This window comes from Pongo abelii, chromosome 5 (assembly GCF_028885655.2).
Source record: "Pongo abelii isolate AG06213 chromosome 5, NHGRI_mPonAbe1-v2.0_pri, whole genome shotgun sequence".
Classification (NCBI taxonomy): domain Eukaryota; kingdom Metazoa; phylum Chordata; class Mammalia; order Primates; family Hominidae; genus Pongo; species Pongo abelii.
In genome coordinates, this window is record NC_071990.2 from 28,272,694 (window position 1) to 28,299,142 (window position 26,449).

A 26,449-nucleotide genomic window follows, 5' to 3' on the forward strand; every position below is an offset into this window, starting at 1 on the left:
TATTATAAGTTGTATTTTTATTCAGGCCTATGTTTAATTTTTTTTTTTCCCTTTGAGACTTATTCCTTGACTTAGGCATTATTTAGAACTGTTTTGTTTAGTCCCAAATGTTTGGAGATTCTCCTGTTGTCTGTTATTTTAATTTGGTTCCATTGTGGCCAGAAATATACTCTGTATGATTTCAATCTTGCAAATTTGGTTAGGTTTGTTTTATGGCCCAGTCTGTAGTCATTCTTTGTGAATGTTCTGTGGATATTTAAAGAAAAAAATGTATTCTGCTGTTGTTGGATGGAATTATTTGACAAGGATTTTAAAGCAGTCACCATAAAAATGCTTCAGGAAGCATTTAGTTAAATGTTTGAAAAAAAAAGTCTCAGCAAAGAAATAGTCTCAGAAAAAACTAGAAGATATTTTCAAAGAAGAGCAAATAGAAATTTTATAACTGAAAAATCCAATTACTGAAATAACTCCCTGGGTAGAATCAACCGCAGCACTTTTGAGTTGCAGGCTTCTCTAGCACCCAATTCATGCGGTCTCCGCTGTCACTGGAAGATATATGAAGCAGAAACAAAAATATAAAAATAAAAATACCAAGGGAATTCACCTCTGTGTCTTTCTCTGTATCCTGAAGGTCCTAAATGCCTTTTCCCCTTCAACTTGCAGTGTCTTCTTGTTTGCTTTACATATAATGCCTAGGGGTCTTAGCTGTACTTAGTGGGAGAAATAGGGAGAAGTGTATCTGCTCCATCTCGTCAGGAACTGGATGCCCATACATTATTTTTCACTTGTTCATTGGTCAACTGGCCTACATCTCTTAGAATGTAGATTCTTTGTGAAAACTAGAAATTTTGCATGTTTTGTTTACCATTTTAACAACAATACCTACATTTCCTGGCACATAAGTATTTGTTGAATGAGTAAATCAGGTAATTCAGATTGGGTGGCTGCTGAAATGATAGGAATTCTTGTTATGTGGCTGATGGATTGTTAATATAGACATAAATCAGACAATGAGAGTGAACTTGGCCAGTTATGCTTTTCTAGAGTTAATAAGAAACAGGAAAGTAAGTTAAAGATATTAAATAATTATATATATTTTTATTTTATTATTATTTTTTGAGACAGAGTCTCACTCTTGTCACCCAGGCTGGAGTGCAGTGGCTTGATCTTGGCTCACTGCAACCTACGCCTCCTGGGTTCAAGTGATTCTCCTGCCTCAGCCTCCAAAGTAGCTGGGATTACAAGCACCCACCACCATGCCAGACTAATTTTTGTATTTTTAGTAGAGACGGGGTTTCACCATGTTGGCCAGGCTGGTCTTGAACTCCTGACCTCAGGTGATCTGCCTGCCTTGGCCTCCCAAAGTGCTGGGATTACAGGCATGAGCCACTGCGCCCAGCCTTAAGTAATTATATTTTAACAGGCACAATATTTCAAAAACAGGGTGGTGGAAGACCGCATCAGTCCTGTGGTAAAATGGTTGGGAACTCTTCTACCATTTCTGAAAACTGTTTATATCTTAAATGACTAACTTGTACAGAATTCTCATGAGGAAAAATTAAAATCAGTATATTTGAGGACAGAGATATTATGTAGATTATCTTACTAGTATACTATCGAACTGGAAACAGATTAGAATATCTAAATAAAATTAGACTAAGTAGCTACTATGAATCTTCAGTGTTACCTTTATTAAAGTAGGAGTTCAATAACGATTCCAATTACAAAATAAGTTGACCAAATAACTCGATTGAATAAGATATATACTTAGATTAAGGGTGAATGCAAAACCTTCTAAGAATAGATAAATTCAGAGCCCATGATAAAAGAAAATAAAAGGACCAATGCAGGAAATACAAGCCAATAAACTGTAAATATTTCACACTTCTGTAGTGCAAATACCTGGCAGGAGACCTGGTGCTTAGCTGATAAAATTATTGCAAAAGCAGGCTGGGTGTGGTGGCTCACGCCTGTAGTCCCAGCACTTTCGGAGGCCGAGGCGGGCAGATCACAAGGTCAAGAGATCAAGACCATCCTGGCCAACATAGTGAAACCTCGTTTCTACTAAAAATACAAAAATTAACTGGGCGTGGTGGCGCACGCCTGCAGTCCCAGTTACTTGGGAGGCTGAGGCAGGAGAATCACTCAAACCTGGGAGGCAGAGGTTGCAGTGAGCCAAGGTTATGCCACTGCACTCCAGCCTGGCAACAGAGCGAGACTCTGTCTCAAAAAAAAAAAAAAAAAAATTATTTATACATCCAACAATATGGATGAATGTTGAAATCCTTATGCTGAATAAAAGAAGCAAGACCCCCCAAAACAGAACATTCTGTATGAGTCCATTTATATAAAATTCCAGAAAATGCAAACTAAATTAGCAATAGAAGGCAGAACAAAGGTTGCCTGGAGAGGGGGGAAGAGTGCAGGTAAGGGTGGGAGGAATTATCATGGGACATGAGGAAGCTTTTTTGGGTGACATATTGATGGTAGTGACTGTTTCACAGGTGTAAACATGTTAGAACTTATCAAGCTGTACACTTATACAGTTCACTACATATCAATTTCCTTGCATAAAACTGTTTAAAAAGTCATAAGGAAGCCAGATATGGTAGCTCATGCCTGTAATTGCAGCACTTTGGAAGGCTGAGGCAGGAGAATAGCTTGAGGCCAGGAGTTTAGGACCAGCGTGAACAACAAAGAGAGACTCTGTTTCTACAAAAACAAACAAAAAAATTAGCTGGGTGTGGTGGTGTGTGCCTGTAGTCCCAACTACTTGGGAGACTGAGGTGAAGGATTCCTTGAGCCCAGGAGTTCAAGGCTGCAGTGTGCTATGATTGCACCATTGCACTCCAGCCTGGGTAAAAGAACAAGACCCTGCCTCTAAAAAAATAAAATAAATAAAATTTGTTTTAAAAATCATTAGGTTACATTGCATATTCTAGGCAAATAAATTTGAAAGCCTTGATGAAATGGATAATTTCCAAGGCAAATAAAGATTACCAAAATGGAACCCATTATAAATAGAAAGCCTGAATAGATAATTTTCATAGAATAGAGGAAGTTACCAAGAAATTATCCCACAAAAAAGCATATTACCCAGAAGGTTTCATATCAGAATCTATCCTTCAAAGATTAGCTAGTTCTGATGCTTCATAAATTGTTCTAGAGCATTAAAAATGAACACAGACTTAAATTATTTTTATGATGCAAGTAAAAGAGTGAAATCTAAACCTGAAAAATATAGTATAAAAATTATGGGCCAATTTCACATGAATATTGAAGGAAATGTACTAAGTAAAATATTAACAAGTAAACCCATTAATACATTAAGAAAATAACACATCATGGCTAAGTGAGGTTTATTCTAGGAATGCAAGTTTGGTTCAATATTAAGAAATCATTTTATATAATAATAATAGAGTTAAAAAAACTGTGTGATTTGCAGATACTGGAAAAGCTTTTTACAGAACGCAGTCCATCTTTAAAAATAATGTATTAATAATACCTATGCAAAAAATTTAGGGATGTACAGCAGAGAGACACCTAGAATTCTGAGATAATCACTAAAAAGTTTTTAAATACATGGTTCCTGTATTTAGTGCCCTACTATAAAATATATAAGCCTTACTCTCCTATCATGGGTAGAGATTGGGCTACATTATCAACTTGTTGACAGCTTCTAAAGATTCTTTCCTATACGTTTTAGAACTGAAAAGAATAAGCAAGTTACTTAACATATTAGTCTTCACAATGTTTATTATGTGTTATCTATAAGAAAAAATATCAGTCATTATCTGTCAATAGGCTATACGTGAAGTATATTTTTCTATCTTAAAAAAAACAGCCAGGCATGGTGGCTCATGCCTGTAATCCCTGCACTTTGGGAGGCCGAGGTGGGAGGATCATGAGGTCAGGAGTTTGAGACCAGCCTGGCCAACATGGCGAAACCCCATCTCTACTAAAAATACAAAAATTAGCTGGGAGTGGTGGCAAGTGCCTGTAATCCCGGCTACTCGGGAGACTGAGGCAGAAGAATCGCTTGAACCTGGGAGGCAGAGGTTGCAGTGAGCCGAGATCGTGCCATTGCACTCCAGCCTGGGCAACAAGAGCAAGACTCCATCTCAAAAAAATAAAGAAAGAAAATAAGGAAGCCAAAGCTAGAAAAATATACTCTCTGAAGGGACACCTACATGATCTTGTGTTGGAGAATATAAAGGTAGTCCCAAATTTATAGAAATGCCCAGCAATTTAATAATGTAGTTCCTTTCACTGCATTTACTGAAACATGATATATGTGATTTTTGTGTCCTAGGGTACCAATACAAGCCTACTCAGACCAAAAAGAAAATAATATATATATATTTACAACAAACAGTAGACGATAATACTATTGTGTATACTCGCTGAATGAATTAAAGATATGAGATGAGACTAGAGCAGGCATGAAGAAAAAATACCTGTCCCCCAAAACAGAGATAATCATCCAGGAGACAGATCACAAATCCAGAGATGCAACTTATTTGAAAAGTCCTGGTTGCTTACACATATAGACCCCTCTGGAAGGGAAAAATAACTTCTAACATTTCCTTTTCTTGATCTAAGAAACTAATTTAATGTTTTTATTGGCTAAAATGAGCAATTTAGACTACCCATTCCCCATACAACTTGCCCACTTACATTAATTATATTAACTTTTCAATACTGTGGAGGCTCCCTTGTTGAGGTCTGATCTCTGTCTATACAAGTTCCCACAATCCTCTCATTTATAAGAGCCTCTCTAATATGAATTCACTCACTGATTTTTCCCAAGTTCCAACCTCTGAAGACTCTTCCATACTCATCACACTGGCAGGGTTTCCCTTTACTGTGAATTCTCCAATGCTGAAGAAAGCATCTCCACCTTCATCATGTTTATTGTGCAGATTCTCTGGTGCACAGTCAGTCCTGGCTTCTGGATGAAGGTCTTCCTACATTCTACATACAAGTTTGTATAAGGTTTCCTTGCTGAACAAAGGCCTCCTCAGTTATCACATTTATGCAGTCTCTCTCTCATGTGGATTCTTTGAAGTCAAATAAGGCCATGTGGCTGAAAACTTTCCCACATTCCTTATGCTGACAGCATTTTTCCTTGCGGTGGTTATTCTAGGGGGAAAAGAAGGTTCCACTATAAACAAAAGCCTTTCAAAACTTGTTGATTGCACAGATTGCAAAGAGATTCTCTTCATCGTGGACTCCATGATGCTGAGTAATGACTCACCAGAAACTAAAACTTTTACTACACTTACTGCATTGATGTTGCAGTTCTACAGACATTCCCCCCAACAAAATACAGCATCTCCAGATTTTGTTTTGTTTTGTTTTGGAGTCAAGTCCTTAGCTTCCTTCTCAGTAACACCATCTAAAACAAAATGCACAGACAATTCCAATGTCAGTTGTCTCTTCTGAAATGAGATTTATAATAGGGTACAGTGATTAAAAATAAAACCCACTTTTACCTAAAGTGCATGCCTTTTCTAAGTCTCTAAACAAGCATCTCATTTTTGTGAAGGCACGTGGCAGGGTAGGAGTAGGGGGGTCCAATTTGGGTGAGAAGAGACAGCTAGGCAGAAAGAGACTGGAAGTGCATGGAAGACTTTCCACAAAATGTGACAATAAAAGAAATCAGGAAAGTATAATCAAAAAAGAGAAGATCAGTTTGAATCCAAAGCTGAGAAACAAGGAATATCATGAAACCAAGAGAAAGTTTAATTTGTAAAGGACAGTTAAAAGGACTATTTCTACTCACTGATAAGTATCTTGGCTACTACTATAGACCTACAGAATGTTCAATAAATATTTGTTGAGTGGATCAGTAAACAACGGGATATGATCAAAGTTAACTTGAAACAATAGCTAAACCAGTTTCAAAATACATACTAATCTGATGTGGGGAAATCAATAAACTGGAAAATTAACAGTGGGGAAATAACTTTTCTAGGTAATATTCATGTCTAAAATGTAAGAAAGCAACACTTTGAAGCTAAAGGAGTTAAGTGGGTCAAAAAAACAAAACCCCAAGCCCCTACAAATATGGCTGAGATTTCCTACTTAAAGAATCAGGTAGATAATGAGAAGGAGATGAGTAGAGACAAGGTTTCTGGGGAGAGGATGCTACTAAAAGTTCTAAAAGCTTCCCCCGTGAGGCTCTCCTCTTCTTTCTCTCCAGAGACGCTCTCTCATCAGCTTTCCATATCAAAAGGCAGTAACACTGAGAGGTAAACTAAGGTAGGATCTTAGGTTTGATCTCAAACCTTTGATTCCAAGGTACTATCTTTGCCAAACGCATATCTTGTCTATCCTTTAGCCTGAGACCTAAAGGCAATGTGATAAAATTGGTCTTAGGAAATGGAATTTGAAGCTAAATCCTAAGTTAAAACACCCAACAAACAAAAAACCTAATATAGAAAGAGGAGGTCCCAGAGATGCACCTAAATAGCAGGAGAATTAAAACCTACTATTGATGGGAAATGTTGGGTTATGGCTCCAGAGACATCTGGTGGATCCTAAAGTTCAGGTTTGCTGCTTTCTATCCTATTCCCAAAGCCTTTTGCTAGTCAAGCTATAAGTGATCCTCCCAACCTTTCCCACCTGTGGTTTGTCCTTCATTCAAACTGTTTCTTCGACTTTTCCAGCATCATCGATTGCCTCGTCTCCACATTCTGGATGATATTATCTTACCTATATCTGCAGCTTCACAAGTAGGGGCCAGGGCCTGTTCCAGCACCTGCTTCATAATATGTATTTCTGGTCTCAGGAACTACTGGCAAAGCTTCCTAAGTCTTCTGACAGCTCTGTGAAGTCCAAGTGGCTTTTTCCAATGCTGGCAAACCTTCCCGAGTCTTCTGACAGCTCTGTAAAGTCCAGGTAGCTATCTCCAGAGAGTAACAATTTAAAGTTTGAGGAAAGACCTGTGATTTCTTTGCCAGCCTGATTCTTTGTTCTAGGCACAGCCTTCTTCCCTTACCATCAGTCACTATTAGAGATCTTTCCTGCAACAAGATTGCCATTCTGGAATGAGAGAGCTCAGGAGAAGATTCACTCCAGCTTGGGGTTCAGAGTGATTTTTCAGAAGTATTTCCTTGTAGCTGGTCTTCCTCCTGAGGCATAAAATAACAATGTTAACAGAAGCTAAATTTTGTTTACTTCTTTAGCCAAGAACTCACTTATCTGAACAAGGCACTGAAAGAAAATGGAACTCTGTCAGGAAGATAAATAAATTAGGAAAGCAAGAGTGACTGCAAATTATTAGCTAGCCCCATCTGCTAGCCTTTTACTCTCTAAAAGTTTTTATTAATAAAACTTTAAAGATCATGACCCTCTTCCCTTGGCTCCCCCCTACTTCAAAATATCCCATATAAACGGCAGAGATAAGAACATCAGAAATGAAAAATAACAACAGCTAATATTTATTTAAAATGCACCATGCATGCAGCCATTTAAGTAGACACTTATAATCTCACTGACAGAAGAATAAAACTGAGGCACAGAGAGATTAAGTAATTTGCTCAAAGTCACACAACAGCTAGGTGGATTCTGTCTTTTCTTGTACTCAGCGTCGATCTTGGGAAAATCATGAATCACATCATTTCCCCAAATGAACCCAACTTTCCTTTCACCAAACGGGGAACCCAGACTCCTTTTTCTCAACAGCCAGTTTTCCTGATACCTCAAAACTTGGAAGTCCTCCTTAACTTCCCCTGGCAGCTCTCAACCTATCAGGCCCAACCTCACCAGAGACACTGAACGGCCGGAGTGCACGAACCTGACACCACCCGCCTCCAAAGGTCCGTCACAAAGGCCAGAAAGGTCGGTATTTTCACGTGCCGCTGCCGTCAACGGCTGTCTCAGCATTCAGCTTCTCTAGGATTCTGGAGGCTTTCTCTGTGGTTGCCCGGCCGAACCCCGCCCCAGCTGAGCAGCGCGAGTTCCAGCTGAGCAGTCAGGTAACCCCAGGGGCCCATGCTCCCAGGCTGGGGCGCGTCAGACCCGTGCGAGGCCGGCCTTCCAGCTGCAGAATGTCGGAAGAGCGGCTCCGAAGGCAAACTTCGGATAGCACGGGCTGCTAGGCACCTCTGATAACTAACAGGTGCGGAGACAAAAGGGAAGAAATCTCTCCTTTCCAGCTTGGGCGGTAAGTGTCCCCTGCTGGCCACTGCTCGTCAGTTCTCCAGCAGGAAAGTAAAAGTATACCTGGGTGGGAGCTTTTATCTCAGGGCTAGGAGGACTGTGCAGCAGTCTGGGAAACATGCAGCTTGGTTAAAGGTAAATTTCGACCTGGGGCACTGGCATCTAGAGACAATGCATTTGAGAGAGCCCACAGCAACAATCAAAATAGCAGTTGTAAAGCACTAATGTGCCAAGTACTATTCTAACACTTCGTAAACTCATTTAATCTACATTGGGTTGGTACTTTTATCCTTGTCATTTTACATAGGAGGAAACTGAGGGACGAGAGGTTAAATCCCTTGCCCAAAGTTACTTAGCTAGTAAGCTGAGATTCGAACCATGGCAATCCGTCTCTAGAATCCAGGTTCTTAAACCCTATCTCAGGAATAAGTAGGGAATTTGGCCAGAGGAAGCTGTAGAGTCCCTAAACTGCCTCAATCTTTATTTATCAGGGATGAAGTGAGGAGACATCTACTCCTAAATTCATTACTGAAGTAGGCAGAACTAAGGCACTAGATCAAAACACTAAGATATGCCCAGCAAGCTTGAAGAGGAGTAATGATGATGTAATCATAAATCAGAAGTAACAAATGGCTTCCACTATGGAGCCCTTCTTGGGACTTCCAGGAGCAGGCCAACTGGGCTTAGGAAAATGACTGTCAGGAGCAAACAGACATATACCCTAGAGATCAACTTGAACTATGATAGGTGTCTGAAACCCTTGACTGATGGGTTTCAGACACCTAAATGGTGTTTTTAACGTGTATGAAGAGAATCAACTGTCTCTTCAAGAGATGAAATCAAGGGAAAACTGCTGGCTCTAAATGATGGTCTTACAATGTAAGCTAGGGGGCTAACCAACTGAAAAGTTTAAAACACTTATCATAGTTGGCTTTGCCAACATTATATACATGAGGTCATAGATATATATAAAATACAAATTACAACACAAAAATATTCATACTTTTTACACGTTAATATATATATATGTAGAAATACAAGTAAAAAATAATGTGTGAGGACTCCTTACCAAACACACACAGAACGTTTTGAGAGGGAGAGGATCCAAAGAAATTCCAATAAAAAGAGCTGCTGTAGTGACTGTGGTATGTAACTTTTCGGTTTAAAGGATAAAAGTTGGGAAGAGATTCAATTAAAGGCTATCGAATGATTATGTCTAGGTTGAACAACAAACATTCGCTCAAATTCTGGCCTTGTGGAGTTAGGAGGGTCACCATTTGAACTGCAAAATTGGTAAGTCTTAAGCAAAGAAAAATATCATATATCACATATATGTGTGTGTGTGCATTTTTAAATCCAAGAAGTATCTTCTAATATAAAATCACTTTTAAAAACTCGCATTAAAGATAGATCCATAATGGGTTATCAATACTTGCGGACAAATCTTTAAATCTTTCTGTATTAAATTAGACAGCCAAATATTCCTTATTCTGTGAGAATAATGCAGAGCGATTTATCATTCTAAGCTAAGAAGGGTAATCTTTTCATATAAAGAGCCCATTTTTAAAGTGGAATGTCTCCTGTGACACCCTCACTGTGCAGGCAACAAGAAGTAGAGCTGTTTATGCTGGCCAAACCTCATCCAAGATTTGGTATGCAGAGGGGGTGATAATATTATTACCTGAGGTGTTTGGACTCTAGGACTTTCTGAATCATTTTTCAGAATAATGACTGGAGATAAAAAGTTTTTACAGATAATTACTCAAGACACTGAATTACCACTGCAACACATGGTTTGTTCAACTGAAATAAAGAGAGGAAGTGTATCACAGAGGTTAAAAGTGTGAACTCTGGAACTGGGCTGCTTGGGTTCAAATCTTGGCCTGACCACATACTAACTTTGGGACCTTGAGCAGCTTTAGCTTATCTATTTCAGTTTCCCCAGCTGAAAGTGAAATGTTGTAAGTAAAGCATTTAGTAATGTCTGGCCCTTAGTAAGCAGCTAATAAGTGTGCAGTATTGTCATTAATAAATCCTTTTCTCAATTCCAAAAGATGGCCAATAAGAACAGCTTTGTTTTGACTATAACAACTCTACAAATAATCTGCATATTAACAAAAGAGGCTACTTCTGTACTGAGTACAGGAATGCAGACTTGCCTGAGTTCTTGTATCTTAGTGCTCTCTACAACCAACCTAATTACACAGTTGAGATGTCTCAATTCGGAGCCCTGCTCAATCCCACTGTCTTTCCTCATTAGCTTCATCTCATACCTCAAACTCTGGCAACCTCTTAATACAATTTATTTTTGGAAGGAGGGCCCCATTCTTTTTTCCTCTGCAGTCACTTCCCACTGCACTCTCTGGAATCAGTTTGATTGTCAGGCTACGTTTTCATTCACAGCCCGTGTTGAAACTCACCTCACTTTTCATTACTTTAGAAACTCGGCTCTTCCCCAACCTCTCCATGCTTTTTGCCTTAAACACTTAATGTCTTGTTTACTTTGAACCAATTAGAAAAGACAAGCCAGTCAATCTTATTCTTATCCTTAATATTATTTGCAAGCTTCATGATTCATTCAAGTTTTACATCAGATACTTCTATCTGGCCATTGTTACTACAATTAATGACCATTATTTCTACCTTGGACCTGCTTCGCTTTTATATTCTTCCATTCCATCCGGGATGGAAATTATTGTTATTTCAAAATCCACATACATAAAATGCTTCAGAGGTTTCTGGTTTCCTAGGATCTTGTCACTGTCACACCACATCTATATTTGATCCACAAAATGTACTCTTGACTTCATCACAAAGCATTCTCTCTTCACTGCACTCCCCAATGTAGCACTCCTATTCCGTATCTAACATGTCACATCCTCCATTTGCCCCTCAGGGCCTTCAATTTGCCTATATTGCCAATTTAGCTCCAATTAGTAGCCTTATTCTACTATATTTCCTCTTCATCCTGGAAAGCTAGTTTAATCCCCTTTGATGCCTACCTGGAAATTCCATGTCACTCCACCTTTTTTTGGTACTACAACTGTATTTAAGCATGAGAAATAACCAGAACAAAACCCCCACATGTATTTTAATTTTAATTTTATTTTATTTTGAGATGAAGTCTCGCTCTGTCACCAGGCGGGAGAGCAGTGGCGCGATCTCAGCTAACTGCAACCTCCACCTCCCGGGTTCAAGCGATTCTCCTGCCTCAGCCTCCCGAGTAGCTGGGATTACAGGCATGTGCCACCATGCCCGATTAATTTTTGTATTTTTAGTGGAGACGGGGTTTCACCACGTTGTCAAGATGGTCTTGACCTCCTGACCTCGTGATCCGCCCACCTCGGCCTCCCAAAGTGCTGGGATTATAAGCGTGAGCCACCGCACCCAGCCTCCACATTTATTTTTAAACAAGTATGAACTGTACCCTCCTATAATAGGCATATTCCATTGTTCTGAGTCTTTGTTTATGGTCCCTTTACAATATTAGGCATATAAGAAAGATTAAGTAGTGTGCAGAAAGGCAAATGGAGGAATGTGCGCAATGACAGAACATATTAAGCAGAAAATGAACTGGAAAGACCCCACGTAAAGGCACTCAGAGGAGTAGAAGGCAAGTTTAAAACAATGATTGCATTCCAGTGAGCAGTCAGATTAAAAGAGAGGCTCTGAAGTTACTATGAACAGTAATTTCAGTTTGGATAACAAGTCTATAAAATCAGATTAGATAAGGAGTATGCATAGCATGTTTGGTAAGGAGAACATTCTCACACAGGTTCTCATCACTAAATAAAGTCCCCTCCACTGAGAAGAGTTTCTAACAGTGAAACAGCAAAAGAACTAACATAACTAACTCCATTTTAAGGAGTCTTTACCCATTCCTCCATGTAGGTTAATTTTAGAGCAGAGATAATATGCAAAAACAGCAATCATGTAGTTTTAAAAACTAACTCTGGGATTAAAGAAGTATGTATAACAATTACGTTTTGTTAAAGATTTATAGAAGCATTGTGACCCAACCAATGACAAAGAAGTTCCCAACCTCCTTGGACTCTTGCCGGCGCCCAGATGTCTGTGGTCATAGGTTACCTCTTCATCCCAACTCTGTCCTCTTCCCTTTGCCCTTAACATAAAAGAGCCGAGCCCAAAATTTGTACTGTCTTAAAATGGTACTTTAGGACAGTAGTCTACCATCGTCTCAGTTTGCTGGCTCTCTGAATAAATCTGCTTTTCCTCGCACCAACTTTCTTCTCTCCCAAGTTTTGGCTTTGGAGCTGCAAGCAGCTGAACCTTGGTTTGGTTACAAGTTTGCATTCTCATTATGTGAGAAATGGGAGGCAGGGTAAACTTAGGTAGAGCATGAGCCTCACATACTTATAGCTACAGAGCTCCCAGGCTCACTCTGGGTTCCTTGTTTCCTGGAGGAAAAAGACTAGGTTTCCAATCCCAGTTACCTCAGTGCCTCACGTGTGCAACTCCAATGCTGGGGTTATGAAAAAAGCCTAACTAAGCAGTCCTCAACTTATGAGTAAGTTGTTTTTCAACTGTTCATTTGCCTTTCTCTCTTGTGAACTCAAGAAGGTTTTTCCACACAGAAAGTCATGTAAGTTCCAATCCCAGAAGCCAATTTGACACCTAATATACCTGAATTATAATACTTATACCATTATGACTTCTATGGGAATATGTGTTCATATTTACAACTTAGCTAGAAACATAATATTCCTATAGGACCAGAGACGCTTCTAGTTCCAACCCAGGGATGAAATTCTATACAGGGTTTATGGCTAGAGAGGCAAGACACAGGGGCATTAAGAAAATAGGGGTGGGGAGTATATTGTAGGAGTGAAGAGAAGATGGGACAAAGACACAGGGCTGTGTAGAAAGGTAATTAGGAGTGGGACTTACTAAGGAAGAATGCAGATTACCCTTCTTTTATTTTTCCCCTTCCCCTTTTGTCACTGTCTCACCACTTCAAACCCACTAACCAGCTAGAAGTGTGAAGAGAAGAGAGGACTGGAGTTGTGTTGGAGTGTGGTAGGAAGTCAGTCCCAGAAATTGTGGAGTTTGCTGTGGCAGGGTAGAAAAGGAAGGAAATAACAGGCCATCTCAGTAGAGATTAAAAATGATTTCTGTAAATAAAAAGACAGATCAGGAGCCATGTGTACTTCCATGTGGCTTGTCTGTTGTCCACTAAAATAATCAAGACAGGTTCTCATCCAAAGCAGAATTTTTACTCAGCAAGGCCAGGTTAGAGTCAACCAGTTTTGGTTGATTCATTTTTCAGAAGCCCAAGGGATAGTATCTCTAATTTGGGGTCCTTTTATGTGCTCAAGAAGTAAACAAACCAACAAAATGTAAATCAGTTCTCAAGAGCAATTATTAGGGAATTCAGAACATAGTGCTAACATGAGATCTGGGAAATAAAAGAAGGTAAAGCATAAAACAGAGAAGAGCACCAGGCCCTCCCCTAAATAAACAAACAACACAAGGCCTTGCACTCAGAAGACCCTTGGAATGTAGGTCTGTCTCTTTTTCTTTGAATACTTAAATCTGAAGGGATGGAAAGACCACCTTAAAACCCTAGTTTTTTGGCATGATGGGGGGGTCTAATTCCCTGTTCACCCCAAAGAGCTGATGGCACATGTTCCCTGTAAGGATCTCCTTGTGCTAAAAGTCTGCAGTGGCCTTTAGTTTATAGGACTGTGTTCAGGCTTCCCCACTTCGCAGACAGCCATGAAGTCAGCTGTCATTCAACTCAACGTTTCTCAAATTTTAAAGTATATTAAGTAACTGTGGAGCTATAAAAATGAAGATTCTCAACTCCCATCCTAGGCCTAATGAAGCAGAATGTGAGTGGGATTCAGGGATGTTAAACAAGCTCCTAACGTGATTTTGATGTTCATCAAAGTTGGAGGATCACTAGTGTAATGGCCAGAACTAGAAGTCAAGAGACCTGCACTTAGGTTACTGGTCTTTTTCTTTGTGTGGATTATAGCTATGTCGCCATCTCCATAGGCAAGCGTATTCTCATTTTTAAAATGGAGGATGCTTTTGATTTACCAACGTATTTTAGGAATTGAGAAAAGTGCTCTGTAAATGTTCAAGTGCTATAAAGTATTAGATGAAATTATTCACATTCTGGCCCTCTTATAGTCTGTCCCCAAGCTGTTTCTAGCTTAATGCTATTGATTGCCCAATTTGCATGAACCTTTTACTTCAGGTTGGCTAGTCTTTTCCCTGATGCTTCCAAACCACATGCACTCTTACGTTGGCTTACATTTGTTTTACCCATTTTCTCCCTTTTGACTGCTAAGTCTGCCCATCAAATCCTTATTTTAAATAAAATCTTTCTTCACCACTCCAGGCAAAAGTAACCTGTCCTTTAGAATTTACAGCACTTACAGTCTACAAAGTACCACTTTCATTCGACACCATCTTGTGCATCTATTCTACTCTCCTGTAGTCTTATTTGACTAAATATGTGGATCTTATCTATCCCAAACTAGGCTACAAACTCTCTGAGAAAAGAGTTTGGGGTTATCTTCTTGTTCTCCACAGCACCTAATACAATGGGCAGCACATAGTGAATTCTTATTAAATATCTGAGGTTTCCTTATAACAATGGTGACTGAAGTTTTGCCCCAATAATTGTAAAGCTAAATAGTATTTCTCACCGGCCTGAACTCTGTGAGATAACTTCCCTGTAGTCATCACACAGAAACAGATTTTTCTCCTTTGTGGATAGTCTGGTGTTGAGTAAGAGCTGAGTTCTGCCTGAATGACTTCCCACACTCTTTACGTACATAGGGACCACCTCTATTATGGATTCTCTGGTGTTTACTAAGATCTGACCTCTGTCTGAAGGCTTTTCCACACTCATCACATTGGTAGGGCTTCTCCCCAGTGTGGATTCTCTGATGCTGAATGAGGCTGGTGATTCCTCGGAAGGCATTCCCACACTCATCACATTTGTAGGGCCTCTCTCCAGTGTGGATTCTCTGATGTTCCATGAGGACTGATCTTTGAGTAAACGCCTTCCCACACTTATCACATTTATAGGGTCTTTCTCCAGTGTGAATTCGCTGATGTTCTGTAAGACTTGTCCTTTGAATAAAAGCTTTTTCACATACCTCACATTTGTAGGGTTTTTCCCCAGTGTGAATTCTCTGATGCTGAATAAGGCCACTCTGACTGAAGGACTTCCCACATTCCTTACACTGATAGCATTTTTCTTTGTGGTGGATTTCCTGATGGGAAACAAGGGATGAGTTATAAACAAAGGCTTTTCCACACTCGTTGCACTCATAGGGCTTGGCGCCGGTATGAACTCCTTGATGCTGAGTAAGTATGGAACGCCGACTAAAACTTTTATTACACTGAGTACACTGATAAGGTTTGTCTCTTGTGTGGATCTTGATATGGTGAAAGAGGCCTGCTTTCTGACTAAAGGCTTTGCCACAGTCATTACAGTGATAGTGTTTTTCTCCTGTGTGAAGTCTCTGATGTTGGTTAAGAGCTGACCACCGGCCAAAGGCTTTGCCACACTCATTACACTTATAGGGTTTCTCTCCAGTATGTATTATTTTGTGTCGAATAAGCACAGTTCTCCCACGGAAAGCTTTTCCACATTCTTCGCATTTGTAGGGTCTGTCTCCAGTATGGATCCTCTGATGTTCTATAAGGTGTGAGTGCTGACTAAAAGCTTTTCCACAGTCATCACATCCATAAGATTTTTCTCCTGGACAGATTCTCTGATGTTCAGTATGGTCAGAGTTCTCAGTCAGGCTTATTCCATTTTCATCACAGGTAGGTTGTTTATCTTCTCTGGAGCATGCAGAGGGCTCTTCTGTTATTTCTTCAGGTTTATGAGTTTCTCCACACCTAGCAGACTTGGACATATCATTTTCAAATTTACTGGATGTATTCCCATGTGGTTCCATTTCTTCAGAAACTTCTTGCTTTAAATTCCCATACTCATTTCCAGTCTCAACATCTAAAACTAAGAAGGGATCATAAATGTTACCTCTTCTACCTTTCAAATGTATCCATACATTTTAATATTAAGCAGCTGTTAAGAAATAAAAAATGCAAGACTCTACCATCTTAGTCATAAAGAGAGCAAAATATATTTGTTTCAATATGGAAAACATATATGCATCAAAAAATATCTGGAAAGACACACAAAAAATTAGTAACAGTTACAACCTATTTCAGAGTAGGAGGAAGAGACTAGGTGGCTGGGAAAATCGAGTAGAATAGAAACTTTTCATTAAATAACTTAAAAAATTTTTGTTTTTGAGCCATGTACATTTTTACCTACTTAAAAAATTAAATGAAAATGAAAAGGATACAGAGAAAGTAGAAATAAGGTAGTGGATCTTTCACACATTCACCAACTTTTAATATTTTGCAACATTTGTTTTATTATTTTCTCTTTTTTTTTTTTGAGACAGAGTCTTGCTCTGTTGCTCAGGCTGGAGTGCAGTGGCGCGATGTCAGCTCACTGCAACCTCCGCCTCCTGGGTTCAAGTGATTCTCCTGCCTCAGCCTCCTGAGTAGCTGGGATTACAGGCATGCGCCACCACGCCCAGCTAATTTTTGTATTTTTAGTAGACACAGGGTTTCACCATGTTGGTCAGGCTGGTCTCGAACTCCTGACCTCGTGATCCGCCCACCTTGGCCTCCCAAAGTGTTGGGATTATAGGCGTGAGCCACTGCACCCAGCCTATTACTCCTTTTCTTTGTAAGTATACAAGTTTTTTTTTTCTTGAACCATCTGAAAGTTAGTTGCAGACATAATGGAGCAAAGTCTTATTTAATGAAGCAGAAAGAATATAGTGCAAGTGGAAGATAGAGGTATTGTCTGATAGGATAAAGGCTAAAAATAGCAAGGAGGTCAGTATAAAGAGAGAGAAATATCAGAAGGACTACATTAAGTGGTAAAGCCAGAATTTAGAAGAATATGAATATACAAAAAAGTAAGGGTTGAAGAGTGACAAACCAGGCTGTCTGAGAGTCTATATATGAGCCATCAGATTCTGAGAGGGCCTTTTTGACTTTAATGATCAGAAACAGTAGCAAGTACAAAAAAGCCCCAATGTCCTATGTTACCCATCTTCCCCTTCCTCCCAAGATGGGTCTTTCTTCTTTACCTTGCTCCTGTTGGGATTCAAGTTCTGGAGATTCATACTTTGGCTGGGCTTTCATGGACTGGAGGGACATACTGGGTTCTCCTTCTTTTCCTAGAGGTACCATCTCCTGCAAGAACATTTCCTGTTCCCCAGTGTGGGCTGAGACCTGAGGAAAATGAGATGAGGCTGACAGACTCACTCTGATAACAGAAAACAAAAAGTATACTATTTGTGGCAGTGGCTGAACCCTGAAATGACCTTTTTCCCAGATATAAGCCTGCCATAACCCTACCCATTCTTCAAGGCCAATATAAACGTTGCCTCCTCTGGGGAATCTTCCCTTCTCCACCCAGATGTAATTTCTCCTGTTGTTACCGCTAAATTATGTTGGTTGTGCCACTTTTACTTCTTTATCTTATGCTCAAAGAAGTGGAGAAAGGAAAGGGAGAAAGACAAAACAAAGGAGAGAAGAAAAAGGTGAAAAGAGGCAGAAAGGAGGAAATAAGATAGAACTTAGGGTAAAATAAAACATTAAGAGAGAAAGAGGAAAAGGAAAGGGGATATGTAAAGCTAAATAATGTAGAGAAATGATAAAAAGAAAAAAAGGCACCCTTGGGATGCCATGGTGGGAGGATTGCTTGAGGCCAGGAGTTTGAGACCAGCCTAGGCAATATAGCAAGACCCCATCTCTCCAAAAAAATTAAAAATGATCTGGGCATGGTGGCGCACATCTGTAGTCCTAACTACTCAGAAGACTAAGGCAGGAGGTTTGCTTGAGCCCAGTTCAAGGTTATAGTGAACTATGATTATACTACTGAACTCCAGCCTGGGTGACAGAGACACCGTAGCTCCCAAAAAAAAAAAAAAGAAAGTCGAAGGGAACAAATGAGGAGAAAGAAAGGGAAAAGAAGAGAAGGAGAGAAATCTCTTCCATATTAATTCCCTAAGCTGTTCCCAATAGTCTCTGCTCTTCTGAGGTGCCTGTCCCACTTCTCTCTCGGAAGATTATCTTATTTTATACTTATCCAAGATCACAATCATCTCAAAAATCATCTACTCTTCATTTTATCTATCTCCACCCTCATACTCCTCTCCATTTCTTCTATCTTAGGATGATGTCTTCTCTTTTTCAAGGCTTACATCTCTACTTTTGCCTTCAATCCCATCACTTTTGGCTTCCCTCTGACCCTTGCTCCCTCAGTTAACTAACTCATTTATTCAGCAATTTCAGCCACTGGGTGGCTCCCATTCTTCCATGGACCTATTTCCTCTTGCATTTAAAAATAACAGGTTTCTTCAACAAGGTATTGTAAAAAGCAGGGATTTGGAATCACACGGATTACTTACTCTCTCTCTTAGTCTAGTAGCTCTGTGACCTTGGGCTAGTTACTTACTCTCTCTGAGATTATAAATAACATTTGTATAAAGCACCTTGTACAGGGATTGGCATACAACAGGCTCTCAAATTACTCCCCCATTCTCTTCAAAGGTTAAATTTTATAACTAAGAAATCACCATATACTGCCTCTATTTCCCTGATACAGTTTCATTTTGTAGCCTCAGTCTTCAGAATAAAAGCCAGAGTCAGCAAAATGCTATCTCAGATGTATAGAAAACGGTGTTTTGATATCTCACATTTTGAAAAAAGAAAGCAGAGGGAAAGGGCCAGTACTGTGAGCTGTACCTTCTATTCTGGGATCTCTGGTCAGGCCTCAGAAATCAAGCTGTAAACTCCATTAGATGCCCCGTGCAGTGCTTTCAGAGAAAGAACTGGTTGGCAATACAAATTCAGCACATTTAAAACCAAATTACTTTTGCCTGCATCTAAGAATCCCATTCTTTGTACCTCCCTAGCTACTGTTTCTACTGCTCATTACTCCCTTCATGATCTCATCCTATCTCGTGGCTTTAAATACTATGCATATTCTGAAAAGCCCCCATTCTGTAGTTCTAGCACAGACCCTTCCACTGAATTCCAGTTTATTATATCTAGTTGTTTGCTCAACTTTTCTGCTTGGATTCTAATAGGAATCTCAAAATTAACATGTCTAAACCCTGTTTTTTTTTGTTTTTTGTTTTTTTGAGGCAGAGTCTCACTCTGTCGTCCAGGCTGGAGTGCAGTGGCAAGATCTTGGTTCACTGCAACTTCCGCCTCCTGGGTTCAAGCGATTCTCCTGCCTCAGCCTCCTGAGTAGCTGGGATTATAGGTGCCTGCCACCACACCTAGCTAATTTTTGTATTTTTAGTAGAGACAGGCTTTCACCATGTTGGCCAGGCTGGTCTTGAACTCCTGACCTCAGGTGATCTGCCCACGTTGGCCTCCCAAAGTGCTAGGATTGCAGGCATGAGCCACCCTGCCTGGCCCAAACCCTAAGTTTTGATTCCTGTCTTTCCACCCCAAACCCACTTCTCTCCCAGTCTTTACCATCTCTATGAATGACAAATCCACTCTATCTGATGTTCAGACCAAATACTTCGGCATAATCCGTAACTTACTTTCTCTCATATTCCACATTCTATATAAAAACAAACCCTGTCAAGCTCTATCTCCAAAATATATCCAGAATCCAATCACATTTTACCACTCCCACTGCTACTATTCTACTCCAAGTCACCAATATCTCTTGCCTGGATTATTGCTTATTATTATTGCTCCTAAAATGGTTTTGTTGCCTCTACCTTTTACTCCTATGCCTACCCCAGCCCCATTGTGGAACTTTCTCACAGTAGCCAGAGTGACTATTTAAAAATTCAAGTCAGATTATATCTCTCTTCTGTTCAAAATTCTCCAATGACTTTCCATCTCAGAACACAATTCGAAATTCTTATAATGGCCTACAAGTTCTGACATAATATAATCTTATAAGCATCTTATTTCATCTCCTCCTTGACAAACACATCTCCACCATGATAAGTACATTCTCACTTCAAGACCCTCTGCCTGAATGCTGTTATCCCTGATAGCTTATGGCTTGCTCTTTTCATTCAGATTTCTCCTGTAAATGTCACCTATCTGAAAAACCTTCTCTGACAAGTCTACAGAAAACAGCACAATCCCCACTTATTTCACTATTCCTTTTCTCTGCTTTTATTGTTGTTGTTGTTTGAACAGAATTTATTACCACCTACATCTTGTATGTTTGTTGATTTTTTTTTTTTTTGGAGATAGGGTCTCGCTGTGTCGCCCAGGCTGGAGTGCAGTGGTATGATCATGGTTCACTGCAGCCTCGATCTCCTGGGCTCAAGCAATCCTCCCACTTTAGCCTCCCAAGTAGCTAGGCCTACACGCACCTGCCTGGCTAATTTTTGTATTTTTTATAGAGATGGGTGTCTCACTATGTTGCCCAGGCTGGTTTGTTGATTTTTAATTTACTATCTGTCTCAGTGGACCAGAATCTACATGAGAGCAGCAACCCCCTGTGTTTTGTTCGCTGTTGCATTCACAGTGCCTAAAACAGTACCTAGTCCAAACAGACATTCGGTAAATATGTGCTTAATTGTTTCCTACAGTCTTTAACTTTGTTAGGAGTGTCTCCATTATACTAGTCTTTCAACCTTAAAATCCCAAGTGTTTAGCTTAGAATACATTGCTCTGTAAAGAGTTCTCCATTGGTTCTTCCTTCTTTATTTAATAGAGCTAACCTGTCATCATTTCCAGTTCTTACCTAAGACATGCCTCATCTTTGGTAATCACACTTTCATGATCCTATTTCTTTTTGTTTGTTTGTTTGTTTGTTTTTTAAATGGAGTCTCACTCTGTTGCCCAGGCTGGCGTACAGTGGCACAATCTCGGCTCACTGCAACCTCTGCCTCCTAGGTTCAAGTGATTCTCCTGCCTCAGCCTCCCAAGTACCTGGGATTACAGGCACGTGCCACCACACCCGGCTGACTTTTGTATTTTTAGTAGAGACGGGGTTTCACCATGTTGCCCAGGCTGGCATTGAACTCCTGACCTCAGGTGATCCACCTCCCTCGGCCTCCCAAGTGCTAGGATTACAGGCATGAGTCACCGCGCCTGGCCTCATGATCCTATTTCAAACTTAGATATTTTTGCCACATGTTCCTACCCTCTCTATTGTATTTTGTATCACATTGCTAGATTATACTTCCATTTCATTATTTCCCTAAATTTCAAACTCTTTATACCAGGGTTTGCTAGCATTGGCTCTACTGACATGTTGGTTCACATAATTCTTTGTTGTCTGGGGCTGTCCTGTGTTTTGTAAGAGGTTTAGCATTAGCCTTGCCCTCTCTACCCACTAGATGCTAGCAGCACCTCTCTGAGTGATCCACTAGATACTAGCAGCACCTCCCAGAGTTATAACACCCAAAAATGTCCCAAGACATTGCCAAATGCCCTCTGGGGCACAAAATTCGCACTGGTTGAGAACCACTGTCTCATTTTAGTATTAAAAACCAAACAAAAACGTTCTACATAATTTGGTTCTCTTTTACATCTTACAATTAGTAAAGCTCATTTAGACTCAAGGAGAAAAGGTTGGGGGCATCTGTCCTACAGAATAAAATCTGAATTCCAGAGGTTGACATTCAAGGTCCTGGACACTATCTCAACTCTGCTATTCAGAATTCACCCTTCCAACCTAACTGGGCTTTCTGCTAATCAAAGAAACACAGATCCCCACCCTGCTCTCCTCACTAACTTTCCATTGTACTCCCACATCTCATTCCCCTGAAATAGTTAATTTCTCCATTTTAAAACCCTGTAATGGAGTCAGAGCAATGGATATATCTGCAAAACCTTAATTCTTAATTATTTGTATTGTGCAACAGAGTGATGCCCCTCCAAGAGACTGCTTCCCGTCCTGCTACTTTCATCTCTCTGATACCTTCTCTTGTCTTAGAAGTTTTCTAAGATGAGCAGCATGTTTATCAAACAGAATTTTGTAGCTTAATAGAGAAATATAAAATCCTTCCACAGAAAAGTTTAAATAAATTGGGACCACATTAGCCAACTTTCCGTGAAACTCATGCCCCTTTCTGATGCACCAAACTGTCAAAAACATGCTTCGTGAAAAAATGGCTGTTCTTCACTCTGGCCTAGAAATCCACAATTTATGTTTTCTCAAACAGAAGTCACATCTTTTTTCTCACCTGCTCTGCTGGTTCATCCAGTTCTCTCTCTAAATCCTCCAGCACAGTCACCACCTCCTCCCCACTCTCTGGATGCTGCTCCTGCACCCAGGCCTGGAGCTCCTCAGGTAGGATGGTCAGGAACTGCTCCAGCACCAGCAGCTCCAGAATCTGTTCTTTGGTGTGGGTCTCTGGCCTCAGCCACTGATGGCAAAGTTCTCGGAGTCGGCTCAAAGCCTCACGGGGACCAGATGTCTCCTGGTAGCAGAACTGTCTGAAGTACTGACGGAAGACCTCTCTGCTATGGGTGTTGTTTTTACGCAGGTCCCAATCCTGTCTTGTGGTATATTTCTCCTCCTCAATCTTTACTTCCAAAGGTTCATCCTGGTCCATGTGGGCCTGGATAGCCCAAGTAGATGCCATTTTAGCTGTGCTAGAACTACCGGTGTTTCAAGTAAGATCTCACCTGGAAAATGTATTCCTGGACAGTCCTGAAGAATAAGCCATCATTATTAATACAAACTCTACCATAAAGTCAAACTGCAAATTCTGAGAACTTAACTATGACCTTTGAAATCTGGCCTCCAGATGAATATAGGATACTTACTCAGAAAAATACTCTGATAGAAAATACTTAAGATTAGACCAATTTAGGCCTGGCGCAGTGGCTCACGCCTGTAATTTCAGCGCTTTGGGAGGCCGAGTCGGGCGGATCACGGTGTCAGGAGATCGAGACCATCCTGGCTAACATGGTGAAACCCTGTCTCTACTAAAAATACAAAAAAAAAAAAAAAAAAAAATTAGCCAGGCGTGATGGCGGGCGCCTGTAGTCCCAGCTACTCGGGAGGCTGAGGCAGGGGAATGGCGTGAACCTGGGAGGCGGAGCTTGCAGTGAGCCAAGATCGCGCCACTGCACTCCAGCCTGGCGACAGAGCGAGACTCCGTCTCAAAAAAAAAAAAAAAAAAAAAAGATTAGACCAATTTAAAGAGAAAGACTGAGGAAAGGTGCCAAGTTGTTTCAGGACTTAAGAGTAAGACTTGTTAGTAAACTTATTCTCATTTGGTCCTAAATGAAAGACAAATGGAATAAAACTAACATTTAGATCAAGTAAATAATAATAACAAAAGGTTAGGACATCCTTGATTAGTTATTTTTATCTTTTGAATGTCCAGATGTCTGGTGGAAACCATGAAATCACAAAAGCAACAAAGTCATGTAAATGTATTTCCTCAGGGACTTAATCTTTCTGCTCCTCATTCTTCATTTATAAAGTGAGAAGGCTGAAGAGGTTACTCTTTAAGGCTTCCCTCAAACCTCGTGGTCTGTGATTATAATCTGAAGTGAGGAAGGCCCAGGAAAGGGTCCCTAGGACGCTGGCGAGAGTCTGTGACCCACCACTGTCCAGAAATGTCGGTAAGCGCTGAACCCAAGGATACACAGCCCGAAGCAAACGCGGAAGGTATGGGTCTTACAGCCTGGAATTGCTGCAGAGACTGGGAGCCAACCCCTCATCCTAATGTCCCAACGCACTTTGGGGAGGGAGAGCTTCCTGCGGATCCGCCTGGGTTTGGGAGGACCGGGTCCACTCTGCACCGGCCAGAGCCTGGAATACAGCAATCTCCCGCCCACCTGCTCGTAGCGTACACAGGACAACATCGCTCACCTGCGGCCCCCAGGGCCAGAAGAGAACTCCCTCCTACGGAGCGAAGGCAAGAGGCCTCGAACCCTTTTGGGACCCGGAACCCATCAAAAGTGACCCACAAAGCCCGGAAGCGGCCACGGGGGTGCTAAGAACCAGCCCGCGCGGGGCGCACTTCCGCGGCCGCTCTAGGAAGGGGGCGAAAGGGGCTTTCAACTCGGTAGTGTTTCCGCGCGTCTACGTGGGAGGAAAGCTGAAGGCATTCAGGCCCGCGGGTAAATGGAACGGGTTTATCTTTCTCCTCTTCTTTACCCAGCCATTGTCCACACTTCCCCCGACCCGATGGGTGGTCGAGGCTTGTAGAACTGATTTTAAGACAGGGAAATCCCTTGCGTCTCCATTCACTTTGGGATTCTGTGTCTCTGACGTTAGAGATGCCTCAAAGGGATGTTCTCCGGGGGACCTTCCCAAATCCGCGCTTAGCGGTGGCAAAGGGGCTTCTTCCACACACACTTCTCAAGGGCCAGCCGGCTGGTTTCTGCCGGCTCTTTCGCCATCCACGATTCTCTTGATGTTCTCTTTTATGTGCTGATGTATGATTATATGTCAGAAAATCCGGTTCAATGGAAAAACTGTAAAAAAAGGATAATTTAGTAAAATAGCAAGATATAAAGTTAACACACTAAAATCAACGGCCTTTATATATGTGAATAATCAATGATAACGAGTTACGAGATAAAATGGAAGAGAAGACCATATTTACAGTAGCAGCAAAAAAGTGAAACTAGGAATAAACTTAACAAGAAATGAACAGAACTTCTATGGGGAAAGATTTAAAACGTTCCTAAAAGGCCAAGTATACATTTAAACAAACAGAAAACGATATGAGGTTCTTGGAAAGACTCAAAGAGGTCAGTCCTCCCTAAATACGTATGCAACTGTAGTATTCCAACAAAAATATCAATAAATATTGTTCTGGAATTAGATAAACTGATTATAAAGTTCAAGTGGGGAAATAAGAATAGCCAGGAAACCCATGAAAAAGAAAAATGGTGAGGGTCAGCCTTATCAGATACTGGAACATACCCATATGATTTTAGTGTATTAACAGAGAGAAAGAATAGACCAGAAATAGATCCAGGTATGTAAGGATATTGAGTAAATGATGAACGTGACACCACATATCAACAGGGAAATGAAGAACTTAGAAGTTGTGCTGGGATGATAACCATTTGGCAAAGGTAAAACTGGATTTGTATTTCCCACCACACATCACAATAGAGATAAATTCTAAATGGATCTGAGATCTAAATGTAAAAAATCCACCTACACATGTATTAGAAGAAAACATGAATAATAATTCTAACACGTGGGAATGGGGAAACATTATCTAACCATATGACTCAAAATCTAAAACCCATAAAAATAATAAATCTGGCTACATGAAAATAAAATGTATTGCTTGTCAAAAAAAAATAAGGAAAGAAAAAGGCCTGCAACATATCACAGGCAAGGGCTAGTTTTCCAAATATCTGAAGAGCTCCTAAAAATTGAGAATAACCAATAACCCAATAGAGAAAATGGCCAAAAGAAATAAATAGTTGACAGAATAAGAAATGCTAGCAGCCCTCAAACATCTGTAAAGATGTTCAACTTCACTCAAAATATGAACATACAAATTAAAAACTATGCTGACTGAGGTACCGTTAGTCATCAGATTGGCAATGGTACAAAAGTTTGACAGCATGCTCTACTCATGAGGAAGGAGAAACTCTTAACATTCTAGTGGGAATGCAAAATGGTACAACCCATAGGTAGGAAAGATAATACTATACAGCAAAATTATATATGTAAGTTTACCCTTTGTTCCTGCAATACCACTTCTAGAAATCCATCTCAAAGATACTTTGACAAAAATATGAAGTGACACACACACAAGATTAAATGGGATTGGGGGAGACCTGATTTTTAAAATGCCAAGTATGAGGGGATGAAATTGAGAAATACTCAGGAGGAAAAATGGATCAGGGCTTCATCATTGATTATGTGGGGGATAAGAGAACCAAAAAAAAAAAAAAAAAAAAAAAGCCTGGTATCATCAGAGGATGGTGGTCCCTCCACCAAGACAGGGGACACTAAATGACACGTAGCATTTTGAGAAGAAATTTATGAGCACAGCTTGGCCATGTTAAGTTCGAAATCCTAGGAAGCATTACACTGTAGATGTTGCTATTTGTTAATGGATTGGTTTAGGAATTTGTGGGTCTAGGAGTCATGAGAAGAGAGTTAGCTTGAGATCCATATTTTGGAGCCTTCCACCTTTCAGTAATGGTTAAAACGATTAAGATATTTCATGAAATGTGTGGTGCTAACAAACAGCCTAGGACAGATTTCTGGAGTGCCCTTTGCCCCCTACTG

The 26,449-nt window shown here is 40.4% G+C and overlaps 1 protein-coding gene and 1 long non-coding RNA gene across 13 annotated transcripts in view; one reads left to right on the forward strand and one right to left on the reverse strand.

Moving 5' to 3' along the window:
• Positions 1-24,167, reverse strand: ZSCAN12 (zinc finger and SCAN domain containing 12). Of its 10 annotated transcripts, none has more exons than XR_655141.4 (7): positions 24,056-24,167; positions 22,413-22,882; positions 17,322-17,466; positions 15,022-16,168; positions 6,718-7,136; positions 5,286-5,398; positions 1-5,142 (listed from the first exon to the last, which is right to left on the reverse strand). XR_655141.4 is itself a non-coding variant. In XM_063725146.1 (5 exons), exons 2-5 carry the CDS (start codon positions 22,812-22,814, stop codon positions 7,016-7,018), a joined length of 1,815 nt encoding a protein of 604 aa, XP_063581216.1. In that variant the 5' UTR covers positions 22,815-22,882; positions 24,056-24,167; the 3' UTR covers positions 1-7,015. The 10 variants fall into 10 exon arrangements, 2 of the variants coding, with proteins under 2 accessions (XP_063581216.1, XP_054414575.2); XR_010140417.1 differs by having other exon boundaries at positions 6,628-7,136; XR_008526676.2 differs by having other exon boundaries at positions 14,844-16,168.
• LOC129060186 (uncharacterized) overlaps positions 7,880-26,449 on the forward strand; it is a 51,038-nt gene continuing 32,468 nt past the window's right edge. For all 3 annotated transcript variants that reach the window (XR_008526692.2, XR_008526693.2, XR_008526691.2), the window contains exons 1-2: positions 7,880-8,170; positions 9,387-9,459. This is a non-coding gene — a long non-coding RNA (uncharacterized LOC129060186). The remainder of the gene's footprint in view (positions 8,171-9,386; positions 9,460-26,449) is intronic.

Bases quoted from the DNA above. Each gene is read 5' to 3' on its own strand.
- ZSCAN12 (XM_054558600.2), bottom strand. From the start codon at position 22,814: ATGGCATCTACTTGGGCTATCCAGGCCCACATGGACCAGGATGAACCT. The intron at 17,467-22,412 runs GTGAGAAAAAAG...CATTTTCCTCAG, and splicing joins TGGATGAACCAGCAGAGCAG to GTCTCAGCCCACACTGGGGA. The intron at 16,169-17,321 runs GTAAAGAAGAAA...ATCCCTTCTTAG, and splicing joins TGAATCCCAACAGGAGCAAG to TTTTAGATGTTGAGACTGGA.